At 40.8% G+C, this 21,146-nt stretch overlaps 1 protein-coding gene across 9 annotated transcripts in view; it reads right to left on the bottom strand.

Moving 5' to 3' along the window:
* SLC44A1 (solute carrier family 44 member 1) overlaps positions 1 to 21,146 on the bottom strand; it is a 155,927-nt gene that overhangs the window by 77,277 nt on the left and 57,504 nt on the right. For all 9 annotated transcript variants that reach the window (XR_004971194.1, XR_004971193.1, XM_036330147.1 and 6 more), the window contains one exon: positions 2,419 to 2,555. Coding sequence is in view for 7 of the 9 variants with exons in the window: in XM_036330147.1 (XP_036186040.1) it covers positions 2,419 to 2,555 (137 nt within the window). In the remaining 2 variants the exon portion in view is untranslated. The remainder of the gene's footprint in view (positions 1 to 2,418; positions 2,556 to 21,146) is intronic.

A 21,146-nucleotide genomic window follows, 5' to 3' on the forward strand; every position in this document is an offset into this window, starting at 1 on the left:
AACAAAAATTGAGGAAATATTTTATTTGCCTAATGAATGCATTTCTTACTACAGGAGCCAAGAGCTTTCCTTTATAAATTTTAAATAATTTGCAAAGGTAATAGAAGTTCATATGAATGAATGGTTGCAAGTGCTAAAAAGTACTTCTAAATGTTGTCATGGAAACATAAAATTCCCTGAAAAGGATGTATATAATCTTTTCATTCTGGTAAGAAAAATGTTATTTTATCTTGCACTTTAAAATAAGGTTTACAATGATCATTTAAAACGAACTGTCATTCTTTCCCTTTCATGAACATTTTAATTGTGGTAAAATACGCATGATAACAGTTTACCATATTAACCATGTTTAAGCGTACAGTTCAGTGGTATTAGGTACATTCACATTGTTGTGCAACCATCACCACCATCCATCTCCAAAATTCTTCATTTCTTGCAAAATTCAAACACTTCATGCATAACACAGCAACTTCTCATTCCTCTCTCCCCACCATGGCAACCACCATGCTACTGTTGCATTATTATTATTATTATTATTATTATTATTATTATTCCACCAGTGGAATGTAATAGTCTTCTGCCTCAAGTTGCTCTCTACTTTCAGCTCATGTTAATCCCTTGCTCAGAAGTCAGTGGTAAAAATAATAAAATGAAGGTGTATATGTCTTATCCAGGGGAATCATACAGTATATTTGTCCTTTTGTGGTTGGCTTATTTCACTTAACATAATGTCTTCAAGTTTTATCCATATTGTAGCAAAATACTATTTACCAGGCACTGTTCTACTCATTTTTCATGTATTAACCTCTTCATAACAGCACTGGAGGTAGTTTAGGTAAATATATCATTCCTACTTCACAGATGGGGAAACTGAGGCATGGAGAGATCAAGTAACTTGCCCAGGGCCTCCCAGCTTTTAAGTGGAAGGACCAATTTGTGAACCTGGATAATCTACCTCTAGAGCCCACACTCTAACCACTCGATGGCACCACCTTCCAGAGTACACTATATATGCTCACACTGACTAAGATTTTAGAGTAACTAAAGAGTAACTCATCCCTCCCTAAGAGTAACTCATCCCTCCCTAAGAAACCTGATAATGACAAGGCTGATAGTTCTGGCATCAGACTCAGCACATCAACACATCTGAGGATATCACGTGGGAATAGAAAATGAGATCTTCAAGAGTGGTTGATGCCTCTTTATTCAATGCCCACCAAGCAAGTGTCCAGGATTCCCCATGCATCATCTCATTTAATCCTCTCAGCAACTTAGGAGGGGGAGCATTATTTTAAATCCATACTTTATTAGATGAGGAGATCTAGGCTCAAAGAGGCTACACCTTCTGTCCCTCCTTACAGAGCCTGTCAGTGACAGAGGCAGAAGTAGAATCCAGATCAAATTAACCCCATGCCCTTCCCACTACCTAATGCTGTGGGCATTTAGCAGCGGACAAGAACACAGCCAGTCTGTAGAGTTTTTGCCCTCAGTAGTCTAGCATCTCCATCAGAAGGACTATGGAGCCAGGCTAGTGTGTGTTTAGCTGTGTCCTGAGGCTGTTTCTCCAGCCGGCTAGAAGTTATAGCTGAGTCAACCCTTGTTTGAAGAAACAAGAGCTAGCCTATGCATCTGGGCAGGACTGCGGCAGCTCTGAGGACTCCTACACACTAAATACACACGTGAAACCTCATGGAAGTTCAAAAACACAGGCTTTGGGGGCTATTATGATGTGGCCCTTCACAAAAAGAGGTTAAAAAAATTCTCTAGAGAGAATTTTAATGAGGCTAGAAAACCATGAGAACAGAGCCAGAGTTCAGGAAATGGACTGCTTGTTTTCGCTGCTAATTCCCATTATGTTTGACCTCAAAGTTTCTCAAAACTTCATTCTTAGAAAAATGGTTAAGACACAACGTTAAATTAAAAATGCAAAATACAAAATTATATACAACAACACACTGAAAAATGGTGAAACTTTGGTTTTCACTTCATTATCTTTTTTCTGAACTTTTCAAATTTCCTATAATAAACATCTATTACTTAGGAAGGAACACTCCCCCCCCCCCCCGCCACCCCAATTTTACCTGGAGTAGTCTAGTAATTCCCAAGTACTCAAATAGGATACATCAAAATCCCCTGAGATATTTGTTAAAAATACAAATTTTCAGTGTCCAAAGACCTACTCAGTCAGAATTTCCTGGGTGAGGCCCAGGAATCTGGAGTTTTAACAAGCTCCCTAGGTGATTATAACCTTTGTGTATCAAGGAAATTCTACAGTACTTTCAGGTCTCTTTTTCTTTTTAAGATTTTTTTGATGACTTTTATTTTTAAACACCAGGCAAACTTACATTAGAAGGAAAAGCATAAAATTCAAGTGAGGATAAGTGACTGGGGTGTAGACTCAGATGCCTAAAGTCTCACCATTCATCTCTGCAAACTTCTGAACATCACTCAGGGTTTTCAGCTCTTGTCTTGGACATGCTGCTACGCACAGTGCTTCAGACTTGATCTTCCGGTTGATCAAGTCCAGATTGCACGGATCCAAAAAGAACACATACCTAAAGCATGGAGAAAAATATTGAGATACTATTTCCACAAAATACATTCTGGTTCACTGTGCATCTGACTCAGCCTAAAAGCAGAGAACATCTATTCCATACTCCTCCACAAATTTAATCACAGATGCGGGAACATTTCACAAATCTAATCGCAGATAGGCTTTTTAAAGAAGAATTGCTTATAAATATACTGTTAAAAGCAGAAATGAAAGTAATTGTAGGATTCCTTTTTCATGATCTATTTTTCCAAAATGAAAATTTGTCATGTGTATTTTATAATTAGAAACAATCTATTTTTAAAAATAATTGGTTTTAGTTTTATTTTTTTGTCAAACTTGTGCCCCCCCCCCCCAAATTACTGGAATATAGCACTACTGCGATATAACATGAATTGTAGTTTATATGTAAACTTTAGTTAATGAATACATAATTATATATAAAATGTCTAATTATAAAAAACTGGAGGCCTGTTGCACGAAAAGATTCGTGCAATAGGCTTTCCCTTCCCCTGGCTGCTGGCACCAGTTTTCCTCCAGCACCCGGGACCCAGGCCTTCACCCCGGCTGGAGCCGCCTTCAGTCTTTGCTCCGCCCCTCGTGCCTACTTATGCAAATTAACCACCATCTTTGTTGGTGGCTAATTTGCATATCTCGCTGATTAGCCAATGGGAGGCGTAGTGAAGGTATGGTCAATTACCATGTTTGTCTATTATTAGATAGGATAATATATACAACTTTAGTTAATGAATATATAATTACAAAAATGCATTATAAAATTAAATGTATAAAGTTGAATGAAGACTAGAAGGAAATATACGAACATTTTAATGAGAGCCATTAATTTTAATTTTCTCTTACTTTTTTTAGAATTCTTATTGTCTAGAAAGAATGAAAATTATTTTTGAATTGATACTATAATAAATATTATTTATTACAAGAGTCCATTTCATCAAAACAAAATAATTCCCAAATTATGTTATCCCTTTTGTATACTGTACATTTATATTTGAGAAAAGGAAAGATTAATCAGAAATTACATTAAAACAATTTTTTTTAATGTTTTGAGGTAGAAGAGATGACAAAGATTGCACATGTTATCATTTGCCCAAAGAGACAGTAAGAGCTAAATCTTCTTAACTGAGAGAAGCAAAGCCTAATATTGTGGGTCAAGGGAGGGAGCACAAATAGAAGTGCTCTCATGCAAGATTATAGCTGAAGAAACCCCAACCCTGTGTTCAATTCTATTGGGTCCATAGGAAAAGTTAATCATGCATCTGCCAATAGCTTCCCCACACTGTTAAACTCCATCACTATGCAAACTATGACTCAAATCAGGCAATATAACAAAACATAAGAATTAGGTGAGAAAACTGAAAAGCAAAAATATAAAACCAACTGAAACCTATAGAATTTTTCTAACCAATTCACCCTAATAAATGTAATTAAAAATATAAAGTCAATACATATAAAGAAAAAAATTAAATAGAAAAAAAACAGTATGTGTGTGGGGGATGGGACTAGAGCAGCCGTGGGCAAACTACGGCCCGCGGGCTGGATACGGCCCGTTTGAAATGAATAAAACTAAAAAAAAAAAAGACCGTACCCTTTTATGTAATGATGTTTACTTTGAATTTATATTAGTTCACACAAACACTCCATCCATGCTTTTGTTCCGGCCCTCTGGTCCAGTTTAAGAACCCATTGTGGCCCTCAAGTCAAAAAGTTTGCCCACCCCTGGACTAGAGAAACCCCTGCAGGTGGAGTATGCTGAACTGGCACGCTTCTGTAGAGCAGTGGACAGGAGCTGGGGTGGGGAGGGGTGTGTGTGTGTGTGTGTGTGTGTGTGTGTGTGAAGACGACACGTGCAGGCATAGCTACAAACCGTGAAACTAAAATAAATATTTTTTGTGTAACCCTGTTAATGATTCCAATACCATTCATGTTCAATGTAGATAAAAAGGAAAGGAAAGAAGCCAGGCAGAGAGATGTGGTTTGGAAGTGGGACTGCTTCTGTGGCTGATGACGATAAACCAGCACAGAGAAAACTCTGCCAACCGGTGTGTGGAAACAATCACCCCCTTACTAACTCCCTCTCCACCCTGTGCACCTTACTGAGCATGCCCATGCCTGGGACCCCGTGCAATGAGCCACACAAAGCCAGCCCCTGGCCAGGGAACACACAGATCCTTGAGGAAGGTGTCATAAAACCTTTGAATCATTTACTACCACTATGAATAATACTATTATTTTAACAAAAAAAAATAATAATGGTAGCTAACATTTGTTGAGTACTTACTATGTACTAGACACGTTATTAAACCCTTTACACATATTAACTCATTTATCCTCACAACAACCCTGTTTTACGCTTCTGCATGGGAAGATGGGGGGTGGGCAGTGGAAGTGGGGTGGGGAGAGGTGCACAGTTGTAAGTGATGAGTGATGCCTTGGAAATGCCTGGAGAAATCAGGGGACAGCAGGGTAGCAGGCGTGAGGAAAGGAGAGAAAGCCAGAGGCATCAGGGTCTGGCTGCTGGGTCAACGACAGTGCCTCTCACAGCCTCCCGAGATCAGATGCCTGATCTGACTGTCCTGCAGGCTTCTGCCCAACCCAAAGCCAAAAGCGCCCTCAGTACATTTCCAGCTTCTTTCATACCTTAAAGCACATCCCCTGGATTGATAAGCCACAGTGACTGGGCAGCAGCCTCATACTTCACCGGGGTCAGACCCACCTGAGCTTGCTTTCTGGTTCTCTTTCTTAACAGTGGTCTGACCTTGGGAAACATATTTACCCTTCTGAGCCTGCGCTTTCTTACATGTAAAACTGCCTAGCACCTATCTTACAGGTTGCTGCAATGTTGTTGTCAACGCACACAAAGCACCTAACATGTGTATCTACGCAGCGATCATATCATTGAGAAAACTAACTTTCACAAGTTTGTATTTGATAGCAAGGCACTAAATCCAACACTTTCTGATATAGACACAAAACAGGACTAACTACTAATATTCAATTTCCGTTTGGAAGACAAGTCTGTGTGGGAGTGTTCATGCCATTCGGGTGACTGGCCTTGGCAGGGACCAAGGCGGCCTCCAGAGCTGGTCCAGCACAAGGAAACCAGTGCAGAGGGAGAGAAGAAGTCTACAGTGACCGTAACACTGTAAAATGGACACTGCACATTTTTTAGCCTGGTTTGTAAGAGTCGACTTCAACAGAACTAAAATAGAAATAATTTTAAGTGGTATCCTTAGGAAATACACCCACATACATCATAAAACATTACACTTAAAACCATCACCCACCTCTACAGTCAAAAAACATAGTAAACCTAATTACTTACACATTTCACATATTCAAAGGCACATACATACAACACATGTGTGCACACATCCACCCGATGTTTTGAATATTTTAAAGGCGCTATAATCAGATTCTGTGAACAGTGATGGGATGTTTGGATGCTGGGAACTGTCACATTCATGACTTTATGTGAGCCTCACAACAATGTTATGAGAGAGAGGCCATCACCATTCCGCGAAGACAGAACTGAGACCCCGAGGGGCAGGCTCCATAGCCCAAGAAAGGCAGCAGTTGCCAGAGCAGGAATTAAAATCTAGTCTTTCTGATTCCGAGTTTCATTCTGTTTCTAAACTGCTCTAGTCTCAAAATATTTCCTACGAACAGAATTAATAATTTTAAAACTGTTCTATGTTGACTTTTTTAAAAATTAAATTTATTGGGGTGACATTGGTCAACATAACCTATGCTGACTTTTCATAATGTTTCCAGCATTCTGAAGTTTATCCACTCCATGGCAACATGTTAATAAGTAGTTATATTTTAATGAATTAGTATTTAAGTAAATATTTCAGAATAGGAAAAGTGCTTGCATCAAACAAATTTATGATTCATTAAAACCACACTTTTTTGCATTTTGATTTGAAAATGTCCTTACCCAGGCAAACAAAGTGAACTATATGTGTAGTTTTATTTTTTTGAAATAAAACAAATACCCAACTCTCAAATAACCACGGCATTGGCAGACCAGACTGTTATAACTAACAAATCTACAATGAGTGTTTCTCAACCGAGAGGGCGACGGACCCCAGGTTAGAGGCTGTAAAACGTTCTAGAAAAGTTTCTTAAAACTCTCAGCATACTTTCATTCTGCCTCCAGGAAAAGGGTTGGGAAAGGGATGGGGCCTATGAATCTGAAAAAGCATCTCAGGCAACTCTGATTACACACATGCTTTGGCCCCTTGGCCCCGTCCTCTCAGTGGGGGAGACCCACTGTCACAGATAACTGAGTAAAGAGTACATTTTCATTGCTATACTCACTAAATCTCTTACTAGACCTATTAATAACGTAAGTTAAGGGAATGAAGAAAAATGCTTGGAGTAAACTGTAAGGTAAACATAAAGGACAGCAGTTAAGTATACACTGCAGTCAAAAAAAAAAAGACAAAACAAAAAAAATAAAATAAAGCAAACAAAAAAAGAAACTAAGGAAAAAGAAAAAAATATATTACAGTCAAAGTGGTTTCTGGGAATTTTCAAAGGGGAGAAAAAGATAAATTCATTTTAAATTGAAATTCTTGAAATACAATAAGTTATCCCCAAAAAGGCAGGAGAGGAGAGATAGCTAAACAAAACGTCTATCTAGCCCCAGTTGGGTGGCTCAGTTGGTTGAGTGTCATCCCATGCACTAAAAGATGGCGGGTTCGATTCCTGGTCAGGGCACATACCTACCTTGTGGTTCATTCCCCTTTTGGGGCATGTATAGGAGGCAACCAATCATGTCTCTCTCACATCGACCCTTCTCTCTCCAAAATAAATCTTTTAAAAAATGTCTACCTACTCAGTGAACACTAGGGAACAGATACACCAAAGATGAAAGCAAGGCGACTGAGGAACAGAAGGGCACTACCTCAGAGCAGCTCAAGAAAAGAGACAAGAGGCTCAGGGACAAGAGGGGTGACCTTTGAAGCTGTGCTCAGAGCGAGGAGATAGCACTGAATGATCTGATGTGGGTAAAGATACACGAGAAGGTTCAAAACTAGAAACTAGTTTAAACTTCCATGTTGCTTTCACTTTCTTGCCGGAATCCAGAGTGAAGATAAAGAAAGGAAGATTTACCAAGAATTTACTTTGGGCCACAAGGAACCTCGGCGCTGCCCTCACACATCCTAATTCAACAAGAGAGAACTGAGACATACAAATTGGGCAACTGACTACAGTGATGGCGAACCTTTTGAGCTCGGCGTGTCAGCATTTTGAAAAACCTTAACTTAACTCTGGTGCCATGTCACATATAGAAATTTTTTGATATTTGCAACCATAGTAAAGCAAAGACTTATATTTTTGATATTTATTTTATATATTTAAATGCCACTTAACAAAGAAAAATCAACCAAAAAAATGAGTTTGCATGTCACCTCTGACACGCGTGTCATAGGTTTGCCATCACTGGACTAGAACTCTGGGGAGATCGACTCCCAAGTGTGGCTCTTCCCACCACCGCCATTCCCATTCACACTGGAGAGTGAGAATGAATGTAATGGAGAGTCAGTTACAGACCCATCAAGTTAAGGCAACCCTCTGGGACCCCAGAGCAGACAAAGCCCTTCCTGGACACGACAGTGCTGTCCTCATGTCGTATGCAACATGCCCATGATAAGGACTAACTAAATAAATGAGAAGAAACCACTCATTCAACAAACACTGTAAGTGTTAACTATGTGGTCACGCCTGAGCAAGGCCCTGGGGATATGAAATTCATAAAAAACACAGAACTTCTGAACGCAAGTAACTTAGAGTCTAGTGAAGAAAAGACAAAAATACAATCATTTCAAAATCCTGTGCTATGTGGCGATGCTGAGATGGCAGAGGATAGGGTGCGATTCTGCACAGAGGATGGGGTTCCGGGGGAAGCATGGAGCAGGAGGCAGTATCTAAGCTACATTTTGAAAGTGAGTAGCAGTTTTCCAGGCGGCTGGGGAAGGGAGCAATCTAGACAGAGGAAACTGCATGTGTAAAAAGCACAGAAACATGAAAGAGCATTATTCAAGGAACTGCAAACAAGTTGGGCCACGGGATGGGACATCAAAGGGCTAGGCGCCAAGGAGAAGCGGGGGACAGGAGAGGTAGCCATCCTTGGAATCTGGAGGATCTTACAGTTCGATTCCATTAGGCAACATGCTTTCAAGTGGCCATGGCACAGTGTTGCCTGGTGTAGCCAGCCCCTCGGGTTGAAGGCCAGAGAGGGCACCAGCAGCGCGCCTCCAGAGATGAGCCTCTGCCATTAAACTGCCTCCTGCTGCCATGGCAACTCTCTGCGGCAGGGCTCTTTTGGAGCAAAAGGTGGCAAGCAGATCTGGGGTCTGCTGGCCGCCTCCTGCCGAATTTGGCTTCTCTCCTCTCTAATCAGGAGAGAAGCACTAACGTGGGGAAGCTGGCTGAAAAATCCCTCCGTCGCCTTCTGCATTAGGGATTCCTGACACGTGCTTTCCCCAGAGAGGAATAAAAATGGAGTCTGATCATTTGTCCAATTATTGCCTCATATCAATTACAATTTATAGCCCCTTTCTACAGAGTATGGTGCTGCTAGTGAATCATACTAAAAGGAAAACAGCTTAATGGAGGCTTCCGCTATTGCTAAATATAGGCCGTAGAGAGCCGGGACTTGTCCACCACCCACAGTGGAGTTTTGCCCAGAGAAGCTCTCTTTTCTCCCATGTGGGTGCCAGCAAGGCAATTCTAGTCATTCCATTGGGTGGGACCCAACTGTGTCACAAAGGGGTGTACAAGGTAGAGCTATGGGGCCGGCACACTAACTCAAGTACAACCCAAAATGACCCAACCCAATTACCTGCAACACATAGTCAACTAAAACTTTGCTGGCCCTCAACTTCCTGGGACAAAGCAATGGGTAGAGAGAAACAAGTTGACAGCAACAATTTGTCTTTAAAGCTCTAACTCTAGAACAGTGGTTCTCAATCTGTGGGTCGCGACCCCCTTGGAGGTCGAACGACCCTTTCAACAGGGGTCGCCTAAGACCATCAGAAAACACATATATAATTACATATTGTTTTTGTGATTAATCACTATGCTTTAATTATGTTCAATTAGTAACAATGAAATTGGGGGTCACAACATGAGGAACTGTATTAAAGGGTCGCAGCATTAGGAAGGTTGAGAACCACTGCTCTAGAAAGTGGCTGAGAGTTATACCTTGTTCATAATGGCCAAGACTATAAACATAGACCAGAGAACAGAAGAGGACTGAGCTGTGGGAAACCATGAGCTCTGTGGCAGCGATGTCCCACTGCCTCCCCAATCCTAATGAGGAAAATGCAAAACTATCCTGGGAAAGAGGTGGCAGTTGTTGAAGAAATGCTAAGCATGCCCCTCCCCGACCTGCAAGGAAGCCACTGAAGTCTCAGGATCATGGCTGTCTCTTCCAGAGTCCTTGATTCACAGGCAACTGCTAAGAAGAGAAACTTTCACAGGCTTTCCCAGTAAATTCATAGCACTGACAGCTAAAAACAACCTAAACTGTGGGGGATGCCCAGAGGTCAGATGAAGACACCTCTACACAGAGAATGTTGACCCTCTGACCTCCCAACAGCTCCTTTCTGTTCCTCAAACACGCCTGGCACACTCTCACCTTGGGGGAGCTGCCCATCTCTCTGCCTGGACTATTCCCTCTCAGATAAGCAGCACAGCGATTGTTAGCTCTCTCACCTGCTTAAGTCAGCACTCAGAAGTCACCTTCTCAGCGAAGCCTTCGCCGGCACCCTATCTACAATGCCAACAGCACTCTCTATGCGGGTGTGCCTTATCCATCTCTCCTGCTTCATTTGTTTCTCCTCGGCGCATACGCTCACTAACACACTGCACATTTTACTTAATCTATCTGTTTATTATCTGTCTCCACAGGTAGAACACCAGCTCCCTAACTGCCTAATTCATCACTATATCCCCAGATCCTAAAATAGTGCCTGGGGTGAGGAAGAAGCTCCTTTCCTATTTGTGGAATTAATAAATGGGTGGTAATTGTGTAAGGTTTTGCCAAGTGAGGCAGGGGTGGAGGGAAAGGAAGGAAGAAGATATATTAGGTAGGACGAAATCCTCTCATTCATACAACAGAAATGTATTAACATCTCTGCCAGGTGCAGGGCTAAATAAGCTCTAGCGATACTGTGATAAATAAGACAAACACCAAGTGTCTCCCTTCCCAGCATTTAGTCTGGAGAGTCCAGAGGCAATTACAAAACAGTGTGTAAAGGAAACAGTAGAGAAAAAAGGACAGCAGAGGATGCATTGAAAGGGCCCCAGGAAGGGAGAGTCAGGGTAGGAGTCCAATCTAAAGCCAGGACCTAAAGAATGAGTAAGAGTCAGCAAGGTTTGGAGGAATGGAGGTGGGAGCAGGGCGGGAAGGGAGCACGCAGCGGCTTACAAAGTGAGAGCATAGCATAACTGAGAAAAGGAAAACTGTCAGAGTGGCTGAGATGGACTATGATGAAAGACACAGATGGCTGGGCAGGCAAGCGGGAGCCAGATCTTGTGGGGCCCTGAAAATGGTATTAAAGATGTTAGAATGTTTGGAGTTCATCCTAAAGACTTTGGGAAGCCATTGAAAGTTCACCAGCTGCAATGGGGAGTCTGAATTAAAAGTGAGCAAGAAAGTAAGGAAATTGCTCAGGAGGCTACTGAATCTCTACTAAAAAATGATGACTTCATGGCTAAGTGGCTGAGCGTCGATCTAAGACCAGGAGGTCATGGTTCAATTCCCCATTAGGGCACATGCCCAGGTTGCAGAGAGAAGGGCAACGTCCCCAAGGTGAGATTGTGCTGGAGTGTTTGAGGAACAGAAAGGGGACATTTCTCTCTCTTTTTCCCCTTCTCCCTTCCTCTCTGAAATCAATAAAGATTAAAAGAAGAAAAAGGAGGAGGAGGAGGAGGAGGAGGAGGAGGAGGAGGAGGAGGAGGAGGAGGGAAGGAAAAGGAATGATGATGATTTGGACTAGAGGTAAAAGAATGGCTCCAGTGAGCATAGAACAGGGGTCCTCAAACTTTTTAAACAGGGGGCCAGTTCACTGTTGCTCAGACCGTTGGAGGGCCGGACTATAGTTTAAAAAAAAAACTATGAACAAATTCCTATGCACACTGCACATATCTTATTTTGAAGTAAAAAAACAAAATGGGAACAAATACAATATTTGTATTTGCATGTGGCCCGCGGGCTGTAGTTTGAGGACCCCTGGCATAGAACCTGTAAGCTGGGAGGAGAGAAGGCGGTGGTCAGAATGGGGAAATTCTTCAGTAATTAGTGTGAATTGATTTTATAGGTGGAGCAGTTTAGGGTGATGACAAAGACCAAGCTGTGACTATGGAAGAGTGAATCCTGAATGCCCCCACTGAGAAGAAACTCACACAGTTCCTAGGGCTGGCATGAAAATCAATGAAACAGAATATGTGAAAGTGCTCTGTAAACTGCACGAATGCAGAGGTGGTTAAAATAGCTGGGTCTGCCCATTTGGGTTAAAAAAATGGAAGAAGCTTTGACACGTAGCTTTGAAACTTATTTTGGAAGATGGCGATAATGGAGAGGATTATAATAAATAGCAGTTAGCATTTATGGTTCCAGGCAATGTGTTAAGGAGTATGTATCATTTATCACATTAATTCTCCAAAACACCCTAACAAGTAAGTACTATTATCCTCATTTTACAAATGAAGATCTTTAGGCCAAACATATTATTGTGACTTTCTCCAGTGTATATCATCATTGGTTATCTGTCTACTGAATCTACCTTTATAGATATATCACCAATTACATGAACAATCTTACCATCATAGAAAAACTACAAATACTATTCCCACTGTGTTGCTTTTATCTTTATATCAGAGAATCAAACTTTTTGATCAACCTTGGTACTACTTTATATCTTATTGCTTCAACGATGTATAGATGATCTCCTCTCCACAACAAAGGTAAGTACTGTATAAAGTTTGCTTTAAAATATCTAACTCATCTGGAATTTATTTTGCACGGCTTGAGATTAAATTAGATGTATATGTAGTTTTCTTCATATTGTCATTCAACAATGTTTTTTATTAAACACCAACTACTTTCAGTTTTTATTTTACTTTATTAATTAATACATTAAACTATCAGTTTATTTCTGATATTTCTATCTTGTTTCCATCCCTGTAATTAATCTACATTCAGGTAGTCCTGTTAATAATATACTTTGGAATAGGTTTCGGTCTTAAATGCAAAACTCCTTGCCCTGGCCAGTGTGTTCAGTGGTTAGAGCATCAGCCTGCAGACTGAAGGGTCACTGGTTTGATTTCTGGTCAAGGGCACATACCTGGGTTGAAGGTTTGATCCCTGGCCCCACGTGGGGCACATGCGGGAGGTAACCAATCAATGTGTCTCTCTTTCGATGTTTTTTTCTCTCTTTCCGTCCCCCTCCCTCTCGCCTTTCTCCTCTCTCTAAAAATCAATGAAAAAAATATCCTCCAGTGAGGGGTAATAAAACAACAACAACACACAAACAAACAAACCCCACTCCTTTTGTTCCCTCTAAGCTACACAATCATTAATTAGACAATGACAACTATAGATACATGACCCTTCTCAAGACGAGTAATCCCGAGCCCCTACATGGTTTGTATGGCCAATACACTTACTGCCAATATTTTAAAACCAGAAGATCCATAGGTGTTATGGTCTGAATGTGCCCCCCACCCAAATTTATGTTGAATTATAATTTCCAAAGATGAAGATTTTAAGGGCCTTTGGGTGATTATTTGGCCATGACTGTGGAGTGCTCGTGAATGGGTTTAGTGCCACATAAAAGAGGTTCCAGAGAGATCCCCATCCCCTTCCACCATGTGAGAGCACAGTGAGAAGGTGCCAGTTTGAACCAGAAAGAAGACCCTCATGAGAATGTGATCATGCTGCTCCCATGATCTTGGGTTCCCAGCCTCCAGAACCAAGAGAGATAAGTTTCTGTTGGTTATAAGCAGCCCAAACAGAGTAGGTTGTGTGTACCCCAACTCTCCCTCTGCCAATAGACTTCTCCTAGTTTCTCTTGAAAAATTAGCATCACTGGGCCCATCAACCCACATGCCAAAAATCAGCTACAGCTGAGTAGCAGCTATCTCCTTTTTTGGGGCACACACATATAAAGCTCCAAGTACCCAACATTTGTATCATTTCCAGTCCACATAAATGATTTACAGTATCTGCCTAGAGCAGTGGTTCTCAACCTTCTGGCCTTTTAAATACAGTTCCTCATGTTGTGACCCAACCATAAATTATTTTCGTTTCTACTTCATAACTGTAATGTTGCTACTGTTCTGAATCGTAATGTAAATATCTGACATGCAGGATGGTCTTAGGCGACCCCTGTGAAAGGGTCATTCGACTGCCAAAGGGGTCTCGACCCACAGGTTGAGAACCGCTGGCCTAGAGGCCTTTAGGTTTGCAGCCCCTGGTGAAATCCAGTTTTCCTTTCTATCATCAAAGACAGAAAGTTCACAGTCAATTTGGTGCTCAACTTCAGAAACTACACTTAGCCTAGATCTCTGGTCTAATCTCTTCTCTACTTCCTGGCATGGCTCCTGATCTTTTATCCCCTGTTTAATTATTTTATAATATATTCATCTAATTCTAACCCTCTCCAATTATTCTATGAACAAGAATAATTTTTAAAAAGGTTTTCCCTCTAAAGTTCTTGGCTGCTTCTTTATTCTGTGATTTATACTATCAATCAGGTTCAATTCAACATCCTATTGGGATCTTAACTGTTATTGTATTAAATCCATAAATTAACTTTGTTAGTGTTGTCATCTTTATTCTATTAAGACTACTCAGCAAGGAGTAGATTATATATCTATCTCTTATTAGTTTTCTTTTCTTTCTATTAAAATATTATAATTCTCTGTATTTGACCCCATATTTTGTTAGGTTTTAGTTTTTAATAAAACAAGTATTATCTTTTTCATACTTTGCCTACTGATAAATGACTGAATTCAGTTAGGCGTATACTTTATAACACATGATTTAAGCATCTCATTTCAAGATGCGTTTTTGTTCAATCTAAACACGCAGGTTATAGTCCTTTGTAATTGGTTAAATAGCATTATTTTTCTCTCTACTGAGCTACACACATTCAATTTATCTCTTTGATATGATTTGTTGCAGCTAGTTATTTACAACAATCCACAATAAAAAATGTGATATCCTTGTTTTGTTTAATTTTAGATAGACTGTTTTGGCCATGACTAGAAATTCCATTAGCTTTCTTTCATGCCTTCAGACTTAAAATCTATTTTGACAACGGTGCCAAGGTAATTCAATGGGGAAGATAGTCTACTCAATAAAAGATGATGGAAAAGTGGATTTTTGTATGGAAGGAAAAGATAAACCTCGACCTCTTCACACCATATGCAAACATGAAATCAAAACGGATCATAGACATAAACATAAGAGCTACATAAAAAAACTTCTAGAAAAACGCACAGAAAAAATATCATTGAGACTTTGGGATACATCAGTAATTTCTTAGCTTGAACATGAAAAGCATAAACCATGAAAAAGACACATTTGTGTATGATTGGGTTTAAATGTATCGAATGGATAAATTAGACAATCAAAATAAAATTATTGCATGTCAAAAGATGTTCCACATCACTGGTCATTAGAAACATGCGATTTAAAACCACAGTGAGACAAAAGAAATGTTCAAGGTAAAAAAAAATTAAATAAATAAATAAATAAAGCCATAGTGAGATACCACTATACACACACTAAAATAGTTACAATTAAAAAGACTGACAATGCAAAATGTTAGTGAGGGGATGCAGCAACTATAACAACCCTCCTTTCCTAGTGGCAATGCAAAATGGTGCAACCCCTTTGGAAAACAGTTTGGCAATTTCTTATAAAGTCAAACATGCCCTCACCATGTGACTCAGCAATCCCAATCCTAGGGACCTACCTAAAAGTAATGAATTATACATCCATACAATATCATATACACAAAATTTCAAAGCAGTGTTATCACAATAGAAAAAAAATAACTTTAAATGTGGAAATAACCTAACTATCCAAAAAATAGCGAACAGATAAACAAAATGTGGCATACCCATGATAGAATACTACTCAGTTATTAAAAAAGAACGAACTACCGACATATTAAACAACATGGATGAATCTCAATAACACTATTATGCTGTGCTTAAAAAGCCATATGTAAAGCCACTCTGTACTATATGATTTCATGTAATGAAATTCTAGAAAAGGCAAAAATATACTGACCGAAAGCAGATCAGTGGTTGCTTAGGGACAGAGTCGGGCAAGGATTGACAACAAAGGGGCCTGAGATAATTTTCTAAGGACAACAGCAGAAGTGTGGGTTGTGGTGGAGAGTATACGACTGCATACAGTTACCAAAACTCAAACTGTACACTTAAAACAGGTAAATTATTATATGTAAATTATACCTTAATAAAAGTATTAAAATAAAAAATTTTAAGTTTCATTTAAAAAATATACTTTATAAAATCCAACTTAATCGGAGTCCCAGTGTGCAGTATAGAGTTTAAAACTGCACAGACCAGAGGTCTGGACTTTGCCCTGGGCTTCTGGGAGTTAATCTCTAAGCTTTCTAGCAGTCTTTATTTGCCTGGGGCCTCAGGTCATAGCAGAGAGCCTAACAATGTGATTTTGGGGGGGGGGGGGGGGCGGAGCTGGGGGGAGCGCCACACTAGGTAGAACGCAGGAAGTGGGTTAAGGCAGGAAGTGGGTTGACCAATTTTAGATCAGCAATGTCATGTAGACTTGGGATTTCTGGATCCTGTGGTATGAGGAGCTGGAAACTGAATCAGCTAGTGGGCAATGAGCCATGCCTGAGTAATGGAGCCCCAACAAAATTCCAAACACTGAGGTTTGGGTGAGCTTACTAGGTGGCAGTACACCATGTGTACTTGTCACACATCAATGCCAGGAAGGGAACATGCTCTGACTACTCTCTGGGGAAGGACAACTAAGCTCTGCCCTCTGTATTTCTTTCACTGACTGATGTTAATCTGTAGCCTTTCCCAGTAATAAGCTGTAACTGTGAGTATAAGAGATTTCAGTGAGTTGTGAGCGGCTTTCTGGCAATTATAGAACTGATGGGTTGTCTTGTGGACCCCTGAACTTACATTTGGTGTCAGAAGTGAGACTGGCTATGTGTGGACTATGTACAACACTCTAATTTCTCAGTTGCCCTTAGCTCTCATATCCACATAAACATAAATAGGTGGTAAACTGGTGACTATAAAAATTCATAGTTGAAGTAGTTAATAATTATCTAAATCTATGACCTCATTTCTACTGATGAAAGCTTTTCGGAATCTTTACAGTTGCCTGGTTAACCTGGAACCAAACCAAGTAGTGAGACTCTGGACTGAGCTGTTTACCTTAGATATGACTAGTATACACACCCAGGCAGGTAACACAGAGAAAAATCAACCAACCCATCCTTGCTTTGGTACACACACACACACATACACACACACACACACGTCATCTAATTCTGTTAAGTAGCTTTTTACGTCCCTATTTAGAATCTGCTAAACATTACGACTTTCAACTTCTGCAATTTCTAAGGTATGCAGTTGGATCTCTTCTTTCAAATTGCTAGCAGTATCATCCATAGCAAGTATTATTCTAGAGGCAGAATTACACTTGTAATACAGATATTACCTTTGTAAAGAGTTAAAAAAATGTTAGGCTAAAGAGTAGTGTGGTTACAAAATGAAAAAAATATATTCCAAATATGCCTCCATAAATTCACCTTCTGAACATTTAGCTATCATTTTTACAACTTCTAAAATTTGACATAAGAGAAAAATAAGAGTTTAGGAAAATTGAATAAATACAGGAAGTTTTCATTTAGAACATCATAAATGTTACTGTTTCTAAATGCTTATAAATTTGTGGAGAAATGAGCCCACAAATCCAAGTTCAAGTGAAGTATCAACACAGAGTGCTCTATTTCATGTTGAGCCAAACTAGGGGAGGCAGTAAGTTAATGCTGAAATCAGAGTTATTTAACAGGAGGCAGAGGGGAGAGCACTTTCCCTCAAAGCAAAGCCACAACTGTCAAAGGCTTAGAGTGTCTCCGTTTATTCAGACTTATCCCTGAGTGTGGGAATGAGCAAGTGATCTACTGGGCTGCTCTGAAGAAGACTCCAAACACTCTGCAAATCTCAGGCATTAGCAGTGAATAAAGGCACTACCTCTCCTCCTTCCTAAACCTCTGCAACTCCACAGAGTCCGGGCTCCTTCCTGTTTTTGCCATTCTTCACCCGGCTTTAGCCTGGCCTATAGAACTCCAACCTGTAGCCTCAGCTCATGCTCTTCAGCCAACAAGAACCACTCTTGGTGCTCTAACTCAAATTCCACTGCCACTAGAGATGGGCCCTTGAAGCCACTGCTCGAGAACCGTCAGGACCATTCATTCACCAGGTTCCCTCCATCATCACTGTGTGTGCCCCCCTTCCAGAGACGTACTTTATTTCATTTTCCCCGGCTAGAATGTAAGCTCTTCTCTGAACCCACCCAAATGGAGCACTAAGACCCTACTTAAAATGACAGTGTCCCTGAATTCCCAGCCCACCCCAGCCCACCCCACTCCCCATCACTGGCTGAGAGATTTTTCAACCCACAAGGACAATTTAGAACCAAGGTGCTACTGTGAAGAAGAGGAGGTCAGAGAGATTGAAGCATAAGGATTTAACCCACTGAAGGAGAAGGACTATGACAACCCACAGAATATAGCTACACAACATATAGGCTGCATCTAGAAGGTGAGAGCAACTCCTAACTGATAGTCAGCAAGGAAATGGGACCTCAGGCCCACAGCCACATGGGAACTGAATTCTACCAGCAGCCTGAATAAGTTTCGAAGAAGATTCATTCCCCAGAGCCTCTAGTAAGGGAGGCAGCACTAATGGCACTTCAATTTCAGACCTGTGAAATCTGGAGAAGGGAACCAGCTGAGCCATGCTGTGCACAGACTTCTGATTTATAGAACTTTGTTGTTTTAAGGCAATTAGTTTGTTACAACAGCAGTAGAAACGAATGCAGCGGTGGTCCCAATGTTACCATCCAATTGCCTTATGTTCCTCTCTCCACCAGCCTGCTGTTAGGAAACCCAGGAAACTAGAGTCACCCAGCTCTCATTATACGATGCTTCCATAGGCTGACCCACATTGCATTGTCAGCTTTATCTGTGTGTTTTGTCTTCCTCACTCGAATGCAACCTCTTCAAGGATATTGACTATGGCCGAAACCGGTTTGGCTCAGTGGATAGAGCGTCGGCTTGCGGACTGAAAGGTCCCAGGTTCGATTCCGGTCAAGAGCATGTACCTGGGTTGCGGGCACATCCCCAGTAGGGGTTGTGCAGGAGGCAGCTGATTGATGTTTCTCTCTCATCGATGTTTCTACCTCTCTATCTCTCTCCCTTCCTCTCTGTAAAAAATCAATAAAATATATTTAAAAAAAAAAAAAGGATATTGACTATGGGTGTCTTTTTCTTCTTTTTAAGTTTCTTCAATATATACTGATCGCAGACAACTTAAAGAATGACTGTAAAAGAAAATTAAAATCATCCATAACTCACCAGTTAACCACAATGTTGACATTTTCTTGTCATTTTATACCTTTCTATGCACATGTATATCTTTATATATGTAAATAAAAATCATACAATCTATATTGCTTTTTAACCTATTTTCTATTAATAATGTTATGTAGATACTAGAGGCCCGGTGCATGAAATTTGTGCAGTCGGGGGTGGGAGAAGGGTGTCCCTCAGCCTGGATTGTGAGGGTGCAGGCCAGGCCGAGGGACCCCACCAGTGCACGATCGGGCTGGGGAGGGACGTGGGAGGTTGGCCAGCTGGGGAGGGACTGTGGGAGGGTTCCAGGGTGTGTCTGGCCCATTTCGCTCAGTTGTGATTGACCGGACCTCAGCAATAAGCTAACCTACCGATCAGAGCGTCTGCTCCCTGGTGGTCAGTGCACATCATAGTGACTGGTCGACTGTCTGCCCCCTGGTGGTCAGTGCACATCATAATGAGCGGTTGAGCAACCTTAGCATATCATTAGCATATTACACTTTGATTGGTTGAACGGATGACCAGACACTTAGTATATCAGGCTTTTATTATATAGGATTCCATGGCAATGGACATAATTCTACACCAAATTGATATGGAAGATGGGGGGAGAAGGCTTCCTGTCTGGGAGCAATTACTATAATTACTATAATTATCATCTTTATCATCACTGTATGTCTAAAAGTTGATACCTACACTTTAAGGCTAGATTTATGGTTTGGAAAATTGTAGGCAATCTAGAATGTGGCAGAAGAGGTGTTTTTGGAACTGTCAACCTGAGTTCAAAATATATTATTATCACCACCCCACTCCCCAGGACCAAAAAAAACACTGGCTGTAAGCCATACTCATGCCATGTGGTACCATTACCACTAATCACCACAGCTGAGTTACAAAACAAGTCATTTTCTCCTTCAGGCCATGGCTGGCTCCCACAAATATTTGATAGGATGTTTTAAGGAGGCTATGCACTAGGCAATCTTAAAGGTCCCTTTCATCTCTGGTCCTTTATGGCTCTAAGATAAATGAGCTTTTTAAAATTGAGCCATTCTCAGAACCTTATGTAAAGCATTGTTTCTATGCAGAAAAGTTCTATACATCTTAAGCAACCAATTTAAAAATCAACTTTGGGAACATAATCTATGAAGACAGGACCTTCCTGTTTCTCATAAAATATTATCTGACATTTTCCTCTACATCCTTATTACTATAGTAAACATATTATCAGGCCAAAAATATTATTTGGAGAAAAAGAGCACATTAAAATTAAAGTAAGAAAATAAAATATTGCCTTTTCTTTACTACTAATAGGATTCTTATCGTCATCTTGGCATCTTAAATTTTCTGACAGAACAAGTCAAAGGCATTCCTTTCCCCTGTCCCTCCTGACTTTTTCCTATTTACTGCCATTCACTAAGCCCTTCTGAAGTAACTTTTGGGGGCTCAAACCTGGGAGTTATATAAAACAGTGTTCAGGGAGACTGAGTTGGGCACTGTGGCAGATAATTAGGGATAAATGCCCCAATTATCCCTACGTCCTAGAATTTATGCCCTAGTGTATAAATGACATGACTTTGGGTGGGACCTGTGACTTGCTTCTAAATAGTAGAATATGGCAAAGGAAATGGGATATCAATTCTATAAACACATTATACAAGTTTGTAACTTCCATTCTGCCAGCAGACTCTCTGTGGATGCGCTCCCTGGCTGGCTTTGAAGTGAGCTGCTATAGGGAGTGGTCTAGGCCCCATGGGGAGGCCCACCCAGCACTGCAGCGAGGGAGTCCTCTAGCTGACAGCCAGGAAATAGCTAAGGCTCTCAGTACAACAATCCCTGAGGGCTGTGCTGCCAATAACCACGTGAGCCTGGAAGGAGAACTTTCCCAGCAGAGCCCAGCCCTGACTCACACC

The sequence above is a fragment of the Myotis myotis genome, unplaced genomic scaffold (genome assembly GCF_014108235.1).
Source record: "Myotis myotis isolate mMyoMyo1 unplaced genomic scaffold, mMyoMyo1.p scaffold_m19_p_12, whole genome shotgun sequence".
NCBI classification, from domain to species: domain Eukaryota; kingdom Metazoa; phylum Chordata; class Mammalia; order Chiroptera; family Vespertilionidae; genus Myotis; species Myotis myotis.